At 38.3% G+C, this 21,258-nt stretch overlaps 1 protein-coding gene across 3 annotated transcripts in view; it reads right to left on the reverse strand.

The window, feature by feature from the left end:
- Window positions 1–21,258, reverse strand: part of RNLS (renalase, FAD-dependent amine oxidase) — a 219,044-nt gene that overhangs the window by 32,210 nt on the left and 165,576 nt on the right. For 2 of the 3 annotated variants that reach the window (XM_005875938.2, XM_014547494.1), the window contains exon 4: window positions 16,764–16,937. The exons of the other annotated variant lie outside the window; for it this stretch is intronic. In XM_005875938.2, the coding sequence (XP_005876000.1) occupies window positions 16,764–16,937 (174 nt within the window). The remainder of the gene's footprint in view (window positions 1–16,763; window positions 16,938–21,258) is intronic. 3 annotated transcript variants of the gene reach the window in all.

Raw genomic sequence — 21,258 nt, forward strand, 5'->3', positions numbered from 1 at the left:
CAAAATTATTTCATATATAGCTAAATGGTGCTAAATTCCACGCGCACCAAGAGCATACAGAAGCTCTTGTTTTTCCACACTCTTACCAACGCTGAGTAATTTTGCTAATCTGCTAGATTAAAATGTATCTTATTTTTAGTTAGTTACATGTGAGTGGGGTATTTTCACAAAGAACTCAATTTGTATATTCTTTTCCAGGGATCTGCCTTTTTGTCGTCCTTCTGGTAACCATAGTGCCAACCTCAGGTTTACTGTGCAGATTAAATCCATGTAAAGTGAGAAGTTTAGAGCTTGGCGCCCAGTAAGTGCTCATCCAGCGTTATTTGGCAAACCTACCTATCAAGGCTGACTCACTCCATTTCAGTTGATTAGTTACTGAGGTTTTATTGTGCCATCACTCTTACCTTCCACTTCCTTGACTGAAAATCTAAATCTCACAAAATGATGCCTCATGGGAGAAAAGTGCCTCCTGGAATCATATTTATCACATTGTATTTTAATTGTCTGTTTACCTGTCTGTCTTCCCTCTAGACCAGTGGTTCTCAACCTTCTGGCCCTTTAAATACAGTTCCTCATGTTGTGACCCAACCATAAAATTATTTTCGTTGCTACTTCATAACTGTAATGTTGCTACTGTTATGAATCGTAATGTAAATATTTGATATGCAGGATGGTCTTAGGTGACCCCTGTGAAAGGGTCGTTCGACCGTCAAAGGGGTCTTGACCCACAGGTTGAGAACCGCTGCGACTGAAAGCTACTCAAACTTATTTGTTTTTCCTTTTTTTTTTTTTTTTTAAATTAATCCTCACCTGAGGATATTTTTTCATTGATATTTAGAGAGTTAAAGGGATGGGGAGAGACAGAGAAAGAGAAACACTGATGTGAGAGAGACACAACTACTGGTTGCCTCTTGCACACCCTCTGGCCAGGGACGGAGATTGAGCCTGCAACTGAGGTACCTGCCCTTGACCAGAATTGAACCCAGGACCCTTCAGTCTGCAGGCCGACCCTCTAGTTCTATCCACTGAGCCAAACCACCTAGGGCTTGTTTTACATTTCTAATACCTACCTTAGGGCCTGACGCATGTAAGCAATCAATATTTTCTGAAGACATGGATGACAGAATGAAGTAAATTATTGACTTCCTATTATGGCGGATGAGAACTTAGCTCCCCACAACATCACCTTTCTCCTCACCCCACCATCTACCCCAACCAACAGCTCAACAAGTTTTGGCACAATCATTAATCAGTGTTTACATTATAATAATCTGTAGTAATGCTTCTGAGGAAACAAATAGTCCTTTGTAACTATACACCCTGTCTTGTTCAACCCTTCATTTTTTCCTAGAGTTGATAATTACCCTGTCTTTTCATTTGTTTGATTCTCACTGTACTTCTAACACTCTAACGTATTTTTTCCAAAACACTCAAACATCTGTGTCACCTACCTATAGATAACTTTCTGCATATACTCAAACATACTGGTTTCATCCCCTACCCTCACCCCCATCGCCTGAGACCTTTCTCCCAGAGGACTCTGTGTTGTCTGTCTGCACGTAGGGCTTATGGATAGGAAAAGCAAGCTTTCCTCCATCTGTTGCATAAACCAGATGGGTCAGCTCTCCTGGATAGAAGAATCTGATAGCATTACATGCTCACAAGTGAACAGTTTTAGCTGTGGTTCTGTATGTGACCCTAAGATGTTTTTTCCAATCATTGAGCTGGAAATGCTAACTTTAAAAAACACTAACATACCTATTAGTTTCTTCCATTCATTTGGTCTTTGACTTGTTTATGCTAGGCCTGTGGTTACTAACGTATCTGTGGATGTATGCATTTGCCATTTTAAATAAAGGCCAGGAAAGGAAGTTTTAAAGCTGACACACATGTATGTTTGTAATCCTTGTTATCCCAGGCTACATATGTTTGGATTTCTTATGTTTAACAAGACATACAGACATCCTCTAAACAATTCCGTATAAGCTAACCATTCTGATAGACATTTAGTTAAATGTAAACAAGTGTGTAAAACCCCACACGATGAATTGAAAATAAAATGAAAATCCCCCTAAAGTCCATACTTCCAGTTTCAGAAGATGTTTCCCCATAGCTCCAGTATAAGTAAATCTATACAAATTCAGGAAATAATCTTCCAGTAAACAATGGAAAATTGTTCACAGAAAAGTATGTTCTGCCTTCTCCAGCCAAGAGAAAGTAAATCCCAGATACTTGAATAATAAACAACACATTGCCTATTTCCACAATACCTGTGAATGCTGGATACTAGAGGCTTTGAGATGGGATCGAGAGACTGGGAAGAGGGCTGGGCTGGGCCACTGAGGAGAATTTTCTACTGAGTAGAAGGGCATCTCAAAGTCCTCAGAGTGGAGTAGGTTAAGAATCAAGGTGTTGAATCAAATCTTCAAAGTAGACAAGATTTCATAATAGACTAGAGGCCTGGTGCACAAAATTCATGCATTCAGGGGGGTCCCTCAGCCTGGCCTGCGCCCTCTTGCATTCTGGGAGCCTTCGGGGGTTGCCTGCAGTCGGACATCCTTAGGGCTGCTGCGGAGGCGGGAGAGGCTCCCGCCACCAACGCTGCGCTTGCCAGCTGTGAGCCTTAAGGCTTCTGGCTGAGCAGCGCTCCCCTTGTGGGAGCGCACTGACCACCAGGGGGCAGTTCCTGCATTGAGCATCTGTCCCCTGGTGATCAGTGTGCATCATAGCAACTGGTCGTTCTGCCGTTCAGTCGATTTGCATATTAGCCTTTTATTATATAGGATAAGGTGATCATTGGAAAGGGCTGACATTAGGGATAGGAAATAACAGGTAGAGCTGGGCCTGGGGAATGGGCAGTAAGTACTCCTAATTCTAGGGAGAAAAATTATACATTGCCTACACAAATTCATGTTAATATTTTTTTTCCATACTGGATTGGCTTTGGGTCGGGAAGGGGCTCAAACTGGTTCATAAGTGGTAAAAATATCTTCTGTCTGGTAATCCATTTAACAGATTCAAGAAACCCAAAACCCCTTGGAGAAAATGTATGGTATAGTATAGTTAAATATTGACCTCCAAGCTAGTTGTGAGGATCATGTGAATGAACGTCTACGATACATCACCTGCTCAGCATCCACTGGCTCTTTTGTGGTAACAGAATCCACATTTTGTTTTAGGGGATCACCCATTCCTACTTTCAGCCTTGATTAAACTGTCCTACAAGCTGAAATGATAAGTTAATCCATTCCTACTGGTTATGGTGATCAGTTCAGCAATGGGTACATAACTGAAGCCAGGCCAATATGGTCAATTCCAAGACTAGTGTTGGCATTGGGGGAAATGAGCTTTTGTGTGTGTGTGTGTGTGTGTGTGTGTGTGTGAGAGAGAGAGAGAGAGAGAGAGAGAGAGAGAGAGAGAGAGAGATTCAGCACTGAAATGCTTGGTACTACCTGGTGTCACTATAAATAAATTCAATTCAGCAAAAGATAGAGTCAAGAAAATTAAGTCTTCACGATGTTGACTGAATCAATCCAGACATGCTGGAAGCTTTACTCCTGGACTTTTCAGGAACAATACCAGTAAGTTCCCTTTCCTTACTTAATCTGTCTGAGTTGAGTTTGACATCACTTGCAACCTACACCGTCCTAAATGTGTGAAGTATCTAGTACTATATGTGGCATATGTATGCTTATTCCTACGAATATTAGGATTAGTTTCCTTTCTTTCTTCTCTCCTCCCCTCGTACCTGTCCTTAATCTTAATTTATATCTCTAGTATATAAAGATTAGATTTTGCCAGTTTCTTTAGAAACCATGACCAAATAATTAAAAGAAAATCTCCTTTTGGACCTCAGTTTCTTGATAGGTGAAATAAAGGAGTTAGAAAAGTTCATTCTTTTAAGCTCCCTTTCAGCTTTAATTTTCTATGAATCTGAAATGGAGAGCCAGGTGGCAGTGACAATTTGAGAAGCTCATCCTTTCCCCAACCACTCCGTGTTGTCAGTAGGGTAGAAATCCTGGTCCTTAAAGAAGAGACTAAAACTAGTCTCAAGACTGATGTGATGAAAACATTTCCCTTCGTCTGAGCTTTCTCAATCCTTGAGTTTGCCCTAGATTTTAGGGTCTTAACCTCCATCCCACTTTTGAGCTTAAAAATACAACAAGCTATTTGTAGTATGGTGAGAAAAAGCACCGCCTCGTTTAGTCTAGTTTCAGCTCTGCCACCACCTAGAACAGTTCTTGTTAAAGATCTGATGAGGATTACTGATCAGATGAAAAGGCAATGTCTCAGGGAGATATCAATGCTTCAAATCCACACACATTCTACTGTGTAGACTTTAAATATATATCTTCTAAAGTCTGCCTAAATAAAATAAGGGGAAAAAGAACACCAGATTAAACATTGTTGAAATTTTGCTTAGAAAGAATTCTGACTTTTTACTACCGTCCTATAATATTTTTTTTGGTGTGGGGGTAAGGGAACATTTATTGGGCAAATTACAGAGGTAGAAAAAGTAATTCTTGGAAGAAATGGACTTAGGAAACAAGTGACGGAGGTAAAGGAAGGGCCCTTGTAGCTTGGAGTGAGGAAGGTAAAGGGAACGTGCCTGGGTAAAAAAAGGGAAAAGAAAAGGGAATGGCACTGGCCTGCTCCTGGGAGGGACAGAGCCTATAATGTTTTAATATTCCCTGTCGAGTGGAAGCAGTAGGAGGGCTGTCTTATTCACCTGGACAGCTAGAGCCATGTAACTAGTTTTGGTCAGTGGACTATGGGGGGAAGGGAAGTATGTCACATCTTGTCCAAGGCTGAGTAGTTGCAACAGAGACGGTAGATATGGCTCACAAAGACTAAAGTATTTATTATCTGGCCTTTATAGAAAAAGTCTGTGACTCTGTACTAGGTCACTCAAGACCTGGTAGGTCACGATAAGGATTTGAGACTTAATTCTGTGTGCAACAAGAAGGCATTAAAGGGCTTCGAATGGGAAAGTGGGTGGCATGAACAGATGTATGTTTTAAGAAGACCTTTCTGGCTATGTGAAGAATGAACTGAAAAGAGGCAAGAGTGGGAGGCAGGTTAAAATAAGATGGTGCCTTGGTTGTGACGGTGGTGATGAAGAGAAGTGAGCTCATTGTCTATTTTGGAAGCAAGACCGGGGTGATTTGGTTACAGATTGGATATTGGGTTGAAGGAGAGGAAGAAACAAAAATACCTGATTTTTAGCTGAAGGAGATAGGAGATTGGTGGCTCCATTTTGAGAAACAGACGACTGGAGGAGGATCACGTTCTGAATTTCAAAGGCAGGTAATGAACAGCCGGCACCACACACATTATATTTGATTATAACATATATAGTTGTTTTTTTTTAAAAAAACACACAAACCAACAACTCTGACAAGCATATTCTGGATTCTACTTGCTGTCCAGGGTTAGATTAATTGTTCCTCTATGTCTGTTTAAAAATTTCATAGATTCTGCTCATTTAAAGAAAGGGGCTGTATTTCGTGGGTCTGCGTATATTTTGGGATCTGTTTGGGAGAAGTTTTTTTCTTTGACTAAGACCTCCCAAGTTTTATGAAAACATCTATTTATCTTGAGACACAAGGAGATTTTCAGCCTGTTGCAGCTTTTATTGGCACTGCCAAAAGGAAAACCGAAAGGGTTTCAATAGCCCTTTAATTGGGCCCTACCCAGGTCCCTAGAGCGGGGGATTTGTCCTAACTCGCACTTGGTGTTCCAGCCCTCACTGGAGTCCTTCCACAGTAAGAAAGCCCTGGTTTTCTATGATGACAGTCCACTAAAATGCTCCCCTTCCCCAATGCTCACCAGCAAGAAGCAGCCATCCCTCATTACACATCGCCATTTTGGCCTAGTCAGCATAGTGCCCGATATGAAATTTTGTGTTAAGTGGTATTATGATTGGACTCCTTTCCCGAATTGGGCAAGGTTTTCCCCTTGAGCCAGCACACTGGTTTGCCTCTAAGGATATCACTTTATCACTGTAGTTGCGTAATTGGGTTCAGCTTTGGATTTGTATCTGTTCAAAAGGATTCTGTGAACGGATGAAATCTCTCTCTGGGCTGGAGGATTTGACCCAAAGCTTCACTCTTGTTCTTTTGGTTTAATAAAGAGAAGTTTTTGCCTTGACATTATAAAATGTTGAATTTGAGAGACAGACTGATCAGATAGTGACATTTCTAAATTTATGATTATGTAAAAATATTTCTGGCTCTTTTCATAGAGGAAACTTACTGGTTCACTGTGGAATTCTTATCTCCTTTACTACTAAGACCAATAAATTATTCTTCCTGTTAACTTTTGACAAGAAAAAACCCCAAGATTGAGTCTGAACAAGTTAGTGAAAATTCTTAAGTCAAAGGGACTATAATCTTTATAATATTGTTAGCTACTCCTAAGAAACCATTATTATGAGTATAGATAGTGGGAAAAGGAACAAACAGGCATTTCACTTTTAATAAAAAAGAATGGATTAGGGTCAATTGAGCTCAAATTTCTGAAATACATTTTCTGATTCTATTAAATAATATCAGGATATATAACATCAACAACATCAAAGAATTCACTAGGTAGATTGTATAATAGAAACCTAATTCAGTGAAGAAAGCTATATTGTAAATTCATGGAGGCTTCATTCTTACAAACATGAATTTGGAATATTTTATACTGAAGAATTCACCTAGTCCCACAGATCAGTTATAAATATTAATGGAATGGCAATAGATTCTTTTCAGATTCTACTGTTTAATATTCATTCATATGATGCAGGGAATTCAGTGTTTTGTACAGTACATGTGGATCCTTCTCATTATTTAAATGAGCACATATATGAAATCTGTATGGGCAATGATCATTAAAAACAGCAAGGCCCAGGTATAATTTTAGGGGGCATATCAAAGCCTTATCAACTCACTTAGTAACAAGAAAGTCACTGGTAATAGACCAAAGGGCTCTCTAAGCTAAATGGACTCCGTAACGTCACATCTGGGCAAAATGATGGATTGGTGATTCTGGACAAAGTTAAAAATGCGAACTGATATAAAGTATTTATGAAATATGATGAAGCCATTTCCTGTGTTGAGATTCTGTAGTCAGGCTTTGAAACCTGCTCTTGAATTAGTCTTAGCCCTTTGATTTGGTGACGACTTACTTTACAGTGCCTAACTCTTCTTGGATAGGCTGTAGTGTAAATTTTGAGGAATTATTCTTATTCAAAAAGTGTATTAAGATGGCATAAAAAGAAAGAATGGCATCTAATCTAATGTCCTCTGATTTTCACACCTTATTCAGGTAATGAGATATTGTTTAACTACCCTAATGTATGTGCTACTATTTTTCACAAAAGATAATATAATTTAACTAAACTTGCACTATTGGCATTTTGTTTTCTCTTTTTCAAAATGAAAAAAAGTTATATAACTGATACAAGAACCCATAGAATATTTATATGTGACAACTATAAAGATAGCATTCACTGTATGCCTACTATGTGACAAACATGGTACTAGAAGTTTTGGATATGCTATCTCATTCAATCCTTATAATATTTCTGGGAGACTTTATTAACCTTATACTTACAGTACAGATTAATGAAGCTCAGAGAGATTAAGAAACTTATTAACACAGAGCTATTAAGTTGAATCACATGAAAATTCTGGTATTCAACCACTTTTAATTTACAAAGTCAGCAATATAATATGGTTCAATCTAATTCTAAGAGTTGACTTATAATTTGAAACTAGGTATATGTTATCGCAAAGTAGTCACACAATCATGCTGGATAATACTGGTTATTTTGACCATCCACTATAAACACCAAATGATGAATTATACAATAAAAAATTAATCACTCACCAAACTTGGGTTGATATGAACTCATCATTTATGGCAAGGTTCCTATGCAAAATATCATTTCATTTTAATATCATTGTGTTGTAAAAAAGAGATAACTGCTAAGCCGTGGCAAAGCAATGGCACATTTGCAGAACTTATCACTTATTTTCTAAGTTACATATCTCAGCTGGAGCACAACTGTTCTTTAACCAGCTATTAAAAAGAAATGTTTTTCACCAGCTATTAAAAAGAAATGTCTTTCACAAAGAGAACAGTGCGAGCCTTTGAAGTGTAACCTTGGAAATCGAGATCTGTGTTACAGGGCATCATTCAAAGCAAGTGGATCTTCCCTAGAGGACATGGTAAAATTGTTATTGAGAATACTTGCACCTCTTTGGGAAGAGGGCTCCATAAAGCTTCCAGGTCTTAACTGGCAATACCTCTGATACTATATAAAGAATTGATATGCCCCATTCATCAGTATTCCCAATGTTGTAGACATAATACAGAGCTCCCCAAAGAGGTTTCTAATCATTCTAATTGCCAAGGACCCACATATGCTTTTCAATGGCTTCTAGATTCAGCAACTAGAGAGCACACTCATTTTATATGACTTTAAGGGCATGGGAACATATAACTAGGTTGTCCTAGGGATGAACAATTTGCTGACTAGCCATTACTTCTTCTTACCTGCTAAGTGGATGACCAGTGCTGAAGCATTAATTCTCAATATTATTTCAGGAACTGGGAGGACATATCAGAGCTGCATAAAGGACAACTGGCTCAGCAAATATTTACTGAGCACAGAATACACACTCCTCTTAGGCCTGATGTTAGTTGTCTATCTCTTATTTTCAATCTTGATCAAGATAAGAGGGATCAAGTGATGAACAGCATGTTTGATGGTTAGTGGCATGCATTCCCACTAAAGGAGAGAGCTACTAATTCTGGAGAAAGCATCAGACTCTGCTAACAGGTCATATCAATTCTTTAGGCCATGAGACATTCAGGTTGATCTGAGGAGGAACGCTTGACAGTGAGGAAAATGGTGAAATCTTTTCTGAGGGAGCTCTAGGCAAAGGCAAGATCCCACCTCTTTGGGATAGTGTTGTCATGGTCCCAGATAAGAAAGGACTAGAATGAAGACTTGTCAAGCTCTCATCCTTGTCAAGTCTTTACTGCCTCCCAGGACACAAGGCTCACAAGCTGTCTGAGAGTTATGCAACTTTACAAGACGGTTCTCAAGTTGCAAAGGTTTTGAGATGCCTCCAGAATGATGAAAGCCAGGCGCTTGTCTGGGAAGCAAAGCAGAGCACATCATTTTGAGCCCTGGCTTCCAATCCAGGGTGCTGACAGCTTCACTCAGGCCACAGTGAGGACTTAACTTCGAGAACCTTCTAAACAGTTCAGTTCCACCGAGAGAGCCTTTCCCCAATTTCTAGCTCTCTCCACAGAGTGACATGGTTGCAGGTATGATGAAAACAGCAAGGCGAGCTTGCTTTATTTGATATGTAATCCAGAGAATGAGGAGTTCTGTCTTGATTTAAGATAAGGGTCTCAAACAGATGCAGGGCTTGCCACATAGCCAGCAAACTCCAAATTTCTGCGCAGGAACTAACTTGAAGAAACCAAGTTCCTATGTAATTTCATACTAGATATTACAAAAAGTGCTTGCACTATATTGATTACTTCACAACTCCCAAGTAAAAAGCAGCCATGGATTTAAAGCAGTTGTTCAATCCAGGACTATGTTGAGGTTATAGGGTGCCAGTTTCTCACCACCTAACTTTCTTTCTCTTCTTTCCCCTTTTCTGCTCCTTGCCCTCCCCATTGTTTTAGGATGTCTAAAACTTTCTCCTCAATTGGGCAAAGCAATTTAGCTCTCCTCATTCCCACTCCCAAACTGGCCTTTAATCTCTTCTAGGTGCTCAACCAACAAAAGAACCATTTCTTAAAAGGATTGTAATTATAAATAGCAAAAATGGGATGTTATTACATTTAATACAGCAGTTTATTAGACAATAGCTACACCCCTAGTTAAATGGTCTTTGTTAATGGAGAAGTCAGAGGGACTGTGGCAATTTCCACCTGTGAACTTCTGCTGGTTTTCTGCTTCTTGATATACATGGCCTTCCTCACCTACTACAAAACCAACAGAAGGTTTTCCCTTGCTGTTTCCTTTCTAAATTAGCAGCAGTGATGGTGGCTTCTGTCAGGTTTTCTGTTGCTCTCATCTATGACCTGTAAGTTTAGGTCTATACATTTATTCATCATAAAAGGTCATCTGATTCTCATTCCCCTCTTATCTTACACTAATAGTGGATAAAAATGACATTCAGTCACCTTCACCTCGGCCTCATGTGTTCTGGAGCAATTCTTGGCCAACCTGAAGGTCTTTTGTAAATCTCAGCTGGACTGCCTGCCACAAGTTCAGGCCAATACCACAAGTGAAAACATCACTCTCAGAGGGCAGGGCAGGCAGAACACAAAGGTGGAATGTTGACCTAGAAAGGGACTTAGAGTATTTAATGTTTAAGACTCACTTCTTAGTGTGGATGCTATAGAAATCTATAATTTGGAATTGAAATTGCTTTTAGTTACAGAAATACCAGGCAGCTGTAGACCTCAGACTCTCTTTACCCTTTGCTCACTGCTTCTTGGACTTTTCTTGACTTGTATTCATCTATTGAACTTTTCAGTAGCACCAGAGAAAGTTTAATAATAGGCCATACTAAAGTTTCTGGTTTATTCATGGATTTAAATGTTCCTTAGCCTTCATCTTTAATTTCTTCACCAAAAGAAAGAAAATTATTTGGTTCATGTTGACAAAAGGTCTTAAGAGTTCTTTTAAAGGTTCATAATATTATCACGAGGCAACATGATTCTTCCCTGTTTCAATTATAGATGAGTTAATACTCTCTCTATTGTATATATCAGTGCATCCATTTATATTTATGAGGACTCTTGATTAACTCCAGATCTCTAGTTCAACAGAGCCTCCTATATCTATGTCCTTCAGAATTCTCATTTGAGTAGACTTCATGAAACCTTACATTTTATGAGGGTGGGGACTATGGAATCCTCACTTCTTAGCACAATGCCTGGCACACAGGCATTCAATACATATTCGTAAATAATTAATTGTTCAACCGAATCAATTGAGAATTCAAAAGGTCTAAATCAAATACTTGTAAATTTGATTTTTCTGAAAGAAACTTCCATAAGATATATTCCCCCCTGTAATATGCTCCATAGAATATTTTTAAAGTTTATTTTTGATGTTATATATTTAGCTGCTTTCCCACTTTGCGCTCCATCTCTGGCATTGAATTTTTTTTTTTTCGGCATTGATTTTCATACTTGCTTGGCAAGTGGGAGGACAAGTGCTATCTTGGATGTGACTCTTTCCCATTGAGGATAGCGTGATAGGGAAACCAGAGGCTGAAAGGGATCTGTCTGTTGTTTGTTTTTACTTTGTGTGCAAATGTTCTTACATTTCATTTTCTAAAGAAAACCCACTTTTGTTTTTTAGAAGTGGCAAATATTATGTGAAATAAGATTAGTCTATTTTATAATTTGTACTTATTTTAAATGACAACAATGGATATTTATTTTATATATAATATATGCATATGTATATTCACATATATTTTATATAAGTACATTGTACATTTATATATATGTACACACACATATATAGGGTGCCCCCCCAGAAATGTATACACACATTTTAAAAGCAGTATTTATTAAAATACATTTCATTTTCAAAATTGAGCTATCAGCTGTTAAAGTGTATATACACTTTTTGGGGACACCCTGTATTGTTTTTATTCCTGGAAGATCATCCCAAAATATTTATATTACAATCATATGATATTCCATGGCATCATTGTAATAATGGAATGGATACTTATAATTAGAAGTTGAACTTGATTACTATTTATTAAATTATCTTAACAGATTTATATAGACAGCTTAATTGGATTACCAATGACTACATCTGTTATACAAAAACCATAATATCATGAACTTTGTAACTGATTACTGTTGTTATTATTATTATTTTAAATATATTTTTATTGATTTCAGAGAGGAAGGGAGAGGGAGAGAGAGATAGAAACATCAATGATGAGAATCATTGAATGGCTGCCTCCTGCACACCCCACACTGGGGATCAAGACTGCATGTGCCCTGACCGGGAATTGAACTCTGACCTCCAGGTTCATAGGTTGTTGCTCAACCACTGAGCTACGCCAGCCAGGCACTGTTATTTTAAGATGATGATTGCTATTTTATCTGAGAGCTCTGCTTCTGGAGTTGGTACAGATTGTTCATGCTTACTGATCTTTCCCTTTCCCCCTTACCTCCTTTCCCCCTTTTTCTTATTCCTTTTCTTTTTTGTTCTACTTATAAAGTATTACCTATCTGGATTGAATTTTCTGCAAGTTTATGAACAAAAAATTCCACATTTATTCAAATCCTAAGGCAGACCCCTTTGTACTGTCGATTGCATTGTTATCTGCTTAACTGGAATAATCAGGAACTCCTTTAAGTCACACAAGGTGATTGGATTTAAGGCCCTGGGGCCATCCCAGTTCTTTACAGGATTTCATACTGTGTTCCTATCTTTTATAAAGAGTTAATGTAATAAACAGCTATATGGAATAACATTTTTGCATCTTTTATAAAACAGCTATTAAAGGCAATACATGTTATATTAGTGTTTGTTACTCAAAGATCTTAACAATAAAGTCCTTGCAAAGATAAATTCCATGTGATGAAAAAATTTATTCATTTGTTTGTTTTCTTTTTGGATGGATTAGATTATATCCTTTGATGAGATATTGAAAGCTATGTAATTATGGTGATTGGTCATCATATTTCTAGAGTTCAGATTGTGTTAATCAACTCAGATGGTTGCGTATTGGTCTTGTACTAATCATTAACGCTCTTCCAGATGGTGAACAGGGAAGGATGCTCAATCATTTTCAGGAAAAGTTATACATTTTATTTATACCACCTTGACTCCTATCTGCACTAGTGACAGGAGGTTGCATTCACCTAAATTAGGCTCATTTATGTCCTTTGCTTTAGAGAATATAATATCCAAATTAAAGACTGGAATTATTAATTATATTAATAGGTATCCTAGATACTGACTTATTATTTACTAAGTACCACGTGAAGCCCTTTTTATTTTTAAACTTTTTCATCCTCAACCCTTTAGGAGTAAAGTCAGTAGCATTTTGCAAACTTATTTGATGACAGAGCCCATTCCCTGCATCTCAAGGAACTGGTGTTCCATTGAACACATTTTGGGAAACAGAAACTAAGTGTATTGGGTCATACCCATAACTATTGGTACTTGAAATTGAGTCTAGTACATCTTGGAAATGAGCTCCTCTGCCTAAGAGACTTTGGTTCTGGTCTGGCTTCCTGCATGTATTGCGTATTCCTGATACCTGACAAATGATTACACCTTGACCTCTATCTGGTTTGGGCCACTAATCCTTTATCCCCTGGCTCTCTTCATGTAGGTTCAGCCCTGTTAGCATTTGTCTATCTTGTTGCTGACCCACCTTGACAGAAAACAAATGTTTCCCTTTATTAGTTGAGTCTGTGTATTATAATATTAATTTTTGATTCAACCAACACCCCAAATAAAGGGTGGGTTTGGGATAGTGTTAGTGACATAAAAAGACAACTCTTACTGGTCTAGTTAAATATCAATAAAATACAGTGGAGTTATAGTTTGTGGATACTTACATTATGTGGATTCATCTAGACGAGTGATGGCGAACCTATGACACGCGTGTCAGAGGTGACACGTGAACTCATTTTTTTGGTTGATTTTTCTTTGTTAAATGGCATTTAAATATATAAAATAAATATCAAAAATATAAGTCTTTGTTTTACTATGGTTGCAAATATCAAAAAATTTCTATATGTGACATGGCACCACAGTTAAGTTAGGGTTTTTCAAAATGCTGACACGCCGAGCTCAAAAGGTTCGCCATCACTGATCTAGACGCATGTAGCATCCTGCCCCAGGTAGTGAGAAAAAATAGTTTAAATGCAAGGCAGTTAGATTTTATGTTAGGGAATGCCATTATTAGAGGCCTCCCATAATTTAAAACTTGCATATCCAAGATTAATTTTTCATAAAACTGACATAGGAATGCAGGTATTTCTTTGCTGTCTGAAGTGGCACCACCATGGGCTGTAGCAACAACATGGTTTCCTATTCACCTGGCCCTCTAGCTTTAAAATTGTTAACATTTTAAAAAAAGTATTTATATTTTTTCAAATGCTGCCAATCATGTGAGAATTTATTAATATTTTTATGCTACGCTATTTCAAATTGGAATGACTCTGATTTTATAAATTGCTACTGCATTGTGTAGCATTGGTGCTTTCATCCACCAACCCATTCCGTTTGTAGAGAGAATTTAATATGTTAGGAAGTATGACTGCTATTTCTTTCTTTCCTTTCATAGTAGAAAATAGCACTCTGCCCTATAAATGCAAACCAAGTATTTCATCTGGCCTCACCCAAAGAAACTGAAATCTATTGAATGTTGGAAAAAATACTCAATTTACTGCAAGTTACATCACTCTCCAAAATGTCATGTAGTTTTAAGGGATGTTCAAAGATAATTTTGAATATACATGGTTCTTCTCTTTATATGCCAACTTTAGAACTTTACCTCCCACATAAGATGTGACTCTACTTGAAGATAATAGGCATTATTTGTTGCCAACCCAACATTCACCACTCTGTTCTTTCTTCCTTAAAAAAAAAAACAACCCCAAACCTATGTTTATAGGTTTCTACCCATTATATGACTAAAGAAAAGATTATCCTAATACTAGTTTCAGGAGTGAATTTTAGTTTGTCTAGGCTCATCACCGTGTCTCCTCCCACACCCCCCCCCCCCCCCCCCCCCCCACACACACACACACACTGCCAGTGATTCCTTTCAGACTGGTCGAGTAACCCAATTCTGACCTATGGGATACAAGATGAAGTCAAGTTGAGGGATTTCTGGAAAGATTTCCTTGATTCTTAGAAAGGGGCAGAGGCAGAAAGAGTTCCTCTTCTTCCTAAGCATGTCATTGGGTCTAGATGTGACTCCAGCAGTCACTGCCATCTCACTACCAGTCTTCTGAGGATGTCAACATCAAGAATGGAAGAGAGAGCAGAGAAGGCCAAATCTAGATCCTTGAAGATATTGCTCAGTTCTTTAATCAACCAATTTTGAAATCCCCCTAATTTCTTCCTCTGAGATAATGCGTCAGTAAGCATGGGCTGTTATGACAAAATACCATAGTTAGGTGGCTTAAACACCAGAAATGTATTTCTCCCAGTTCTAGAGGTTGGGAAGTCCAAGATCAAGGCACTGACTGACTTGTCATGGTGAGGACTCTCTTCTTTATATGGCTTGCAGACAGCTTACCTTCTCACCTTGTAACTATCCTCAGTTGGTCTTTTCTTCGTATGTGCACAAGGATGGAGAGAGAGAGAGAGCTCTCTTCTTCAATTTATAAGGCCCACATGACCTCACTTAACCTTAATTACCTCCTAAAAGCCCTATCTTCAAATATAATTACATTGAGGGTTAAAGCTTCAACATACAAATTTTGGGAGGAGACAAATTCAGTCCATAGCAGATAACAAATGTCCTGATGTTGTTTAAACAAGCTTGAACTGTTTTCATTTCCGGTTATATATTACTGAATACATCCTAACAGATATCATATCTTATGAAGCAAAAGGATAGTGTCTAATTCATGACATATAACACGAGAAGATCAAAGGATATTTTTCTTTTCTTAGAACAAAGCAGTTATAGAGTTAAAACTGGTTAGTTCATGGCTGTCAAAGGGCATTTCATGAACTGCTGATTGTACATATATGTGGTATCATGTTAACATAAACAGTCCAGCCCTGAGGGAGTTTTAAGTTATAAAAGAAACATTTTTCTAAGATCATGTGCTCTGATAAAAAAACCATGCTCCAGCCCAGTTCTATCATTATAGAGTTCTGGCAAGCCACGAGACGTTAGATGGTGATTTTATCAAGCAAGACTTCTAACTAATGGCTCGACGAAACCATCACTGCATCATAAAACGCCGTAACAGATTGAAATGACGATCCCCTTCAAGAATTTTGTAATTTTAGATTATTACAATTTAGTCCACAAAAAGCAGTATCTCAGGGATCACAATCCTACAAATAAGAATACACGTTCGCCTTTATGCCTGAAATGAATCAGTTATGTTTATTCTTGCAATTCAAGTCTAATTTGTATAACTATCTTCAATAAAAAGGGTGGAGTACAGATTTTATCCCATTCTGGTAAAGCTCTTATGAAACATTTTACCTATCATTTAGTTACATTACATACAAAGTAATTTTATATAGTCTCCCAAAAGAAAATTTAATAAGTAAAATTATATTAAAGTGAAGGGTTTTCATAACATTGTAAAAATCACCTCTTTTTTTTGTAGCCTGGGAAGTAGAAATAAGAGCAGCACTTATCAAATTTTAAAAACAAAACCCAACAAAAATCAAACTCCACTAAGAAACAAATGATGAGAGAAATACATTTGCATATAGATGAATCCATAAGCCAAGGAACTTGGGCCATTTTGAAATCTTACACCTTCTGACACGATTTTTATGAACTCGGTAATACAAACCATGTTGTAAGTGATTTTCTGCAAAAACTTCGCTGGTTTCACTGTGTATTGTATCATTGGCCAAATGTGACATTAAATTTTATCCCCTGTGGCTTGGAGTTAAATGCTTGCTCTGTTCAGAATGGCAACACTCAATTAAACAGCTTTTTGCATGATCTACACCCACCATTGTTACTGTATTTAAGGGAAATAATGGGGGTACTGACCTATATTGCGTTTCTTATTATCAATGGAGATGAAGCGTATGCAGGGATTACTGGTGATGTACTGCCCGGCCCAAGGGACATCAATCTTCGTGCCAGCTTCATAAAAGAGGCCCAGAGCGTAGCGAGAGGAGTAGCTCACAGACTCCAGTTGCTGCCTTTGGCATTCACTAATCACTGTGGAAGAAAAAGTATAGGCCATCAAACCTGCAAATATCATCTTTCCTTTTAGTACATCAAACACAAAAGTCCTTTAAACTAGCTCCAACTGTTTCCACCAATTCCATCTCACTTACAATGAATTTTGAAAGGTAACGTGAAATAACATCAGCTTTCATTTCTTTTCAGAACCATTACTGACCTTGGCACAATTGTTTTTACCAAGCTGAAGGTCCAAACTTCTTACACTGGCATTCAAGGCTCTCAAAATTTGACGCCAATTTGCTTTTCTAGCTTTATATCCTAGTTATCATCCTGGGACTGTCTGGCAACATTATAGATTCCATATACTGAGCACTTACTATGAGTTATATTCTTTGCCAAACACTTGCCACAAGCATTTCAATCTATTCTAACAACTGCTGTATAAGGTAGAGTATTATTCCCCTGTGACAGTTGGGGAGACCAATGCTCCATCCCTTATGGACTCTTAAATTCTTCCCTGTCATATAGAGATTTGTTGGCTTGTCATCTTCCTGCCAGGATTATAACAGTCCCTTAAATACAGGGACCACACCTTCGTCATCTTAGTTATAGGCCTCTACCCTACTCATTACAGGCACACCAAGGATGAAAGTATAAAGGTATAGACAGGCAAGCATAGACAGGCAAAGTTAAAAACGTAGGAGGCAAATAATTAACAAATGGGAAAAAGATTGGGAAACGAATTAGGCATGTTTAGGTTCAAATCTTGACTTTGCTACTTACTAGATATGTGACACTGGTCAAGCTACTTAATTATTCTAATTATAGTGCTCTTGTCAACAAGTGGCAATACTAGTACAGGATGTATTAGTATATTGTGAGGATTACAATGAATAATGCATGTCACAGTGCTTGGCATAGGATAAGTGTTCATTTGATAAGCATTTTTTCTATTAGAGAGAAGAAATTATTTAGGAAAATGTGAAAGTGTCCATCCTGGGGTGTAGAAGGAAGAAATCTCCTTCACTTTTTAATCTCCATCTCCAATCTTCCTACCCTGAAGGGTCTCAGGGAACTGCTTTCTCGTATAAGTACAGCGTTAATAACTTGCATCTCAGGGAAGGCCATAGTTCTGTTCTGAAGATTTAGGCAGACTGATTAAAAAATGGAACATAGGAGTCCGGCCAGTGTGGCTCTGTGGTTGGGCATTGACCTATGAACTAGGAGATCATGGGTTCATTCTTGGTCAGGACACATGTCCAAGTTATGGGCTCAATCCCCAGCAGGGGGTGTGCAGAAGACAGACGATCAATGATGCTCTCTCATCGATTGATGCTTCTCTCTCTCTCTCTCTCTCTCACTCTCTCTCTCTCCCTCTCCCTTCCTCTCTGAAATTTGTATATATATTTAAAAAGGAAATAAAACATATAAAAAATGTTCATTAACCTAGTAAAAACATCCTAAATTATCCTAATCTAAAACAGTAGTGATAGGCAGACTTCAAGGATGACAGTTAACTTTAGCTACACCTTAGAGTAATGACTTTAGGAAGTCAAGAGAAGACAAGAGAGTATTCAATGAATTATTTAAGCACAATAATAATCCTATATATGATCATAACATATTCTACAAAACATTTTTAGAACTAAGACCTCATCTAATCTTCACAAAAGCCCTGCAAGGTAGGTGTTTTTACTCTCCTCATTTTACATCCTCAGGAAGCTGAGATTCACAGTGGTTAAGGAACTTGCCCTCGGTTACCCAGCTTCCAACTAGCAGGATCAAGATGAAGCCACAATTCTCACATTGAAGTTATGCACAGGCACTCATGAATCCATACTACCCCTTGTGATCTGTAAGTTTGAGTCTCAAAATGAACTTTGGCATTGCTTTCTCTTCGGACAGTTATGATTATTTTGTACTCACTTAGAAGTATACCAGTAAGCCATCACTCCTTTAACCATCCTGTTCTGCTTATTAAAAGATATTAACCACTTGATGAACAAATGCTCTTCTGACATTGGCCTTATTATACTCAATGTATCTTGGGTTTCATTTTTGTATTGAATCTGTTTTTAAAGTTATAGGCTTGATATTATGCTTAATTGCTCTCTGAGAGGGAAGAGGTGAGGCAGACTAATACTAGCAATTGAGCACATATTAGGGTCTTATTACTAAGTTTCCCATTTTTTTTTTCAGTTAAAAAACAAACCAACAAAACTGTATAGTCAGCTATTTAGTAACTGAAAGGGCCGAAAACTCTCCTTTTCTTCTTTAAACCAAAAGTGAAGGGTCAACTAGGTTGACAACCAAACTGGACCTTCCCCACACGCACAATTTGCACATTTAGCTAGTTTTTAGATAAGCTGCCAAGTGGCAAATCCCACTGGGTAATCCTTTGAAAACGTAATTGATATCTATATAGAAACAGAAATTAACCTTAAACATTCTAGTCTGTTCTGGGGGCTCTACAATTCATTCTGAGAACAGGGAGGTGAGACTTCTGACTGTAACAATTTCAATTACTTACAAAAAAGTCATCTTCAGGGCTTTAAAAGTCTTTGATTGTTGCAGGATCTAACAAAATGTTCTGATTTTGTTTGAAAGTTTTTCTTATACAAATGCCAAAGGGAGCATCTCTAGGTCTAATATATATATATGCAAGAAAATTGATAGGTTTTTTTTTTACTATCATTGTATATCATGTACTATCATGTGCCTTTTATCAAAAAACCTAAATCTCATATAAAAATGCCCATTTCAATACAATGAATCTTTACCTGGATGCTATCCTAATTTAATTCTGAACCACTAGGATTATATAATCTCTGTAACTGTACACACATGTACATATATTGAATGCACTTTATGACTATGTTGTGAGTAAACTGGCTATAAATTGTATTAAATAGGGTCATTTGCATTCTTACTTTCATCAGTAAAAAGAATTGTCCTTATTCCATTGTTCTTGTACCTATGCCTGTGTGTGCATGTGTGGATATGGGGGAGGTGAAGGACTGAGGGAGAAATGGGAAGTGGGGGAGGGAGAGAGAGAGCAAGAGATAAAAAGAAGACCCAGGCTGTACTCCTGAAAACATCAAGTTAGTAATTTCATTTTTCGTTTCCTAATGTAATCTCATTCTTTTAGTTTCCTAACCTATAAAAAAAGACTAAACATACACATTATGTCTATTCCCTATGTTTTTTATGATGATCCCATTCATTCATTCATTCATTCATTGTCTACTTTATGCCTGGCACTGTTCTAGATGTTAGAGATGTAAAGCGGAAAGATAAAGTCCCTGCTCTCATGTAGCTTATATACCAGTGGTGGAGAGACTAATTATAAATAAATAAAACTAAATGGTATGTCTGTTGGTAATAAGAACTATAAGGAAAAATAAAGCAAGGTAAAGGGATAAAAGTGATGAGTATGGGTAGTGAGGCTATTTTCTACAGGCTGTCAGGGTATATGTATCCTCTGAGGATTTTATTCTGATTGACATGTGCAGTTACTACCAGTGATGAGCCAAGGACAGATATGACCCAGCTTCCATTTTAAAAATTATTCTGGCTACAGGGGAAGAGTGCAGGGATGCAACAGAGGAGTTAGGGCAAGCAGCTTTGCAGTAGTCTTGGATTGGAGAGAACAGTAGAGGAGGTCATGAGTGGTTACATTTTGGATGGAATATTCACATATGTATATAAATATTTACATTATATTTTACAGATGTGTGTGCATCTATATGTGTATATAGGTGTCACACATATATAAGTACTAGAGGCCCGGTGCACAAAAATTTGTGCACTGGGGGGGGCGGGGGGGGTCCCTCAGCCCGGCCTATGCCCTCTTGCAGTCTGGGACCCCTCGGAGGATGTCCACCTGCTGGCTTAGGCCTGCTCCCTGGGGGATCTGGCCCAAGCTGGCAGTCAGACATCCCTCTGGTAGCCCGGCAGCCCTCAGGGGATGTCCACTTGCCAGCGGGGAGCAGGCCTAATCTGCAGTCGGACATCCTTAGCGCTGCTGAGGAGGCGGGAGAGGCTCCCACCACCACCACTGTACTGGCAGCCGTCAGCCTGGCTTGTGGCTGAGCAGAGCTCCCACTGTGGGAGCGCACTGACCACCAAGGGGCAGCTCCTGCATTGAGCATCTGCCACCTGGTGGTCAGTGTGTGTCATAGTGACCAGTCATTCCCAGTCATTCTGCTGTTAGGGTCAGTTTGCATATTACCCTTTTATTATATAGGATAGAGGCCTGGTGCATGGGTGGGGGCTGGCTGGTTTGCCCTGAAGGGTGTCCTGGATCAGGGTGGGGGTCCCGCTGGGGTGCCTGGCCAGCCTGGGTGAGGGGCTG

This window comes from Myotis brandtii, unplaced genomic scaffold (genome assembly GCF_000412655.1).
Source record: "Myotis brandtii unplaced genomic scaffold, ASM41265v1 scaffold475, whole genome shotgun sequence".
NCBI classification, from domain to species: Eukaryota; Metazoa; Chordata; class Mammalia; order Chiroptera; family Vespertilionidae; genus Myotis; species Myotis brandtii.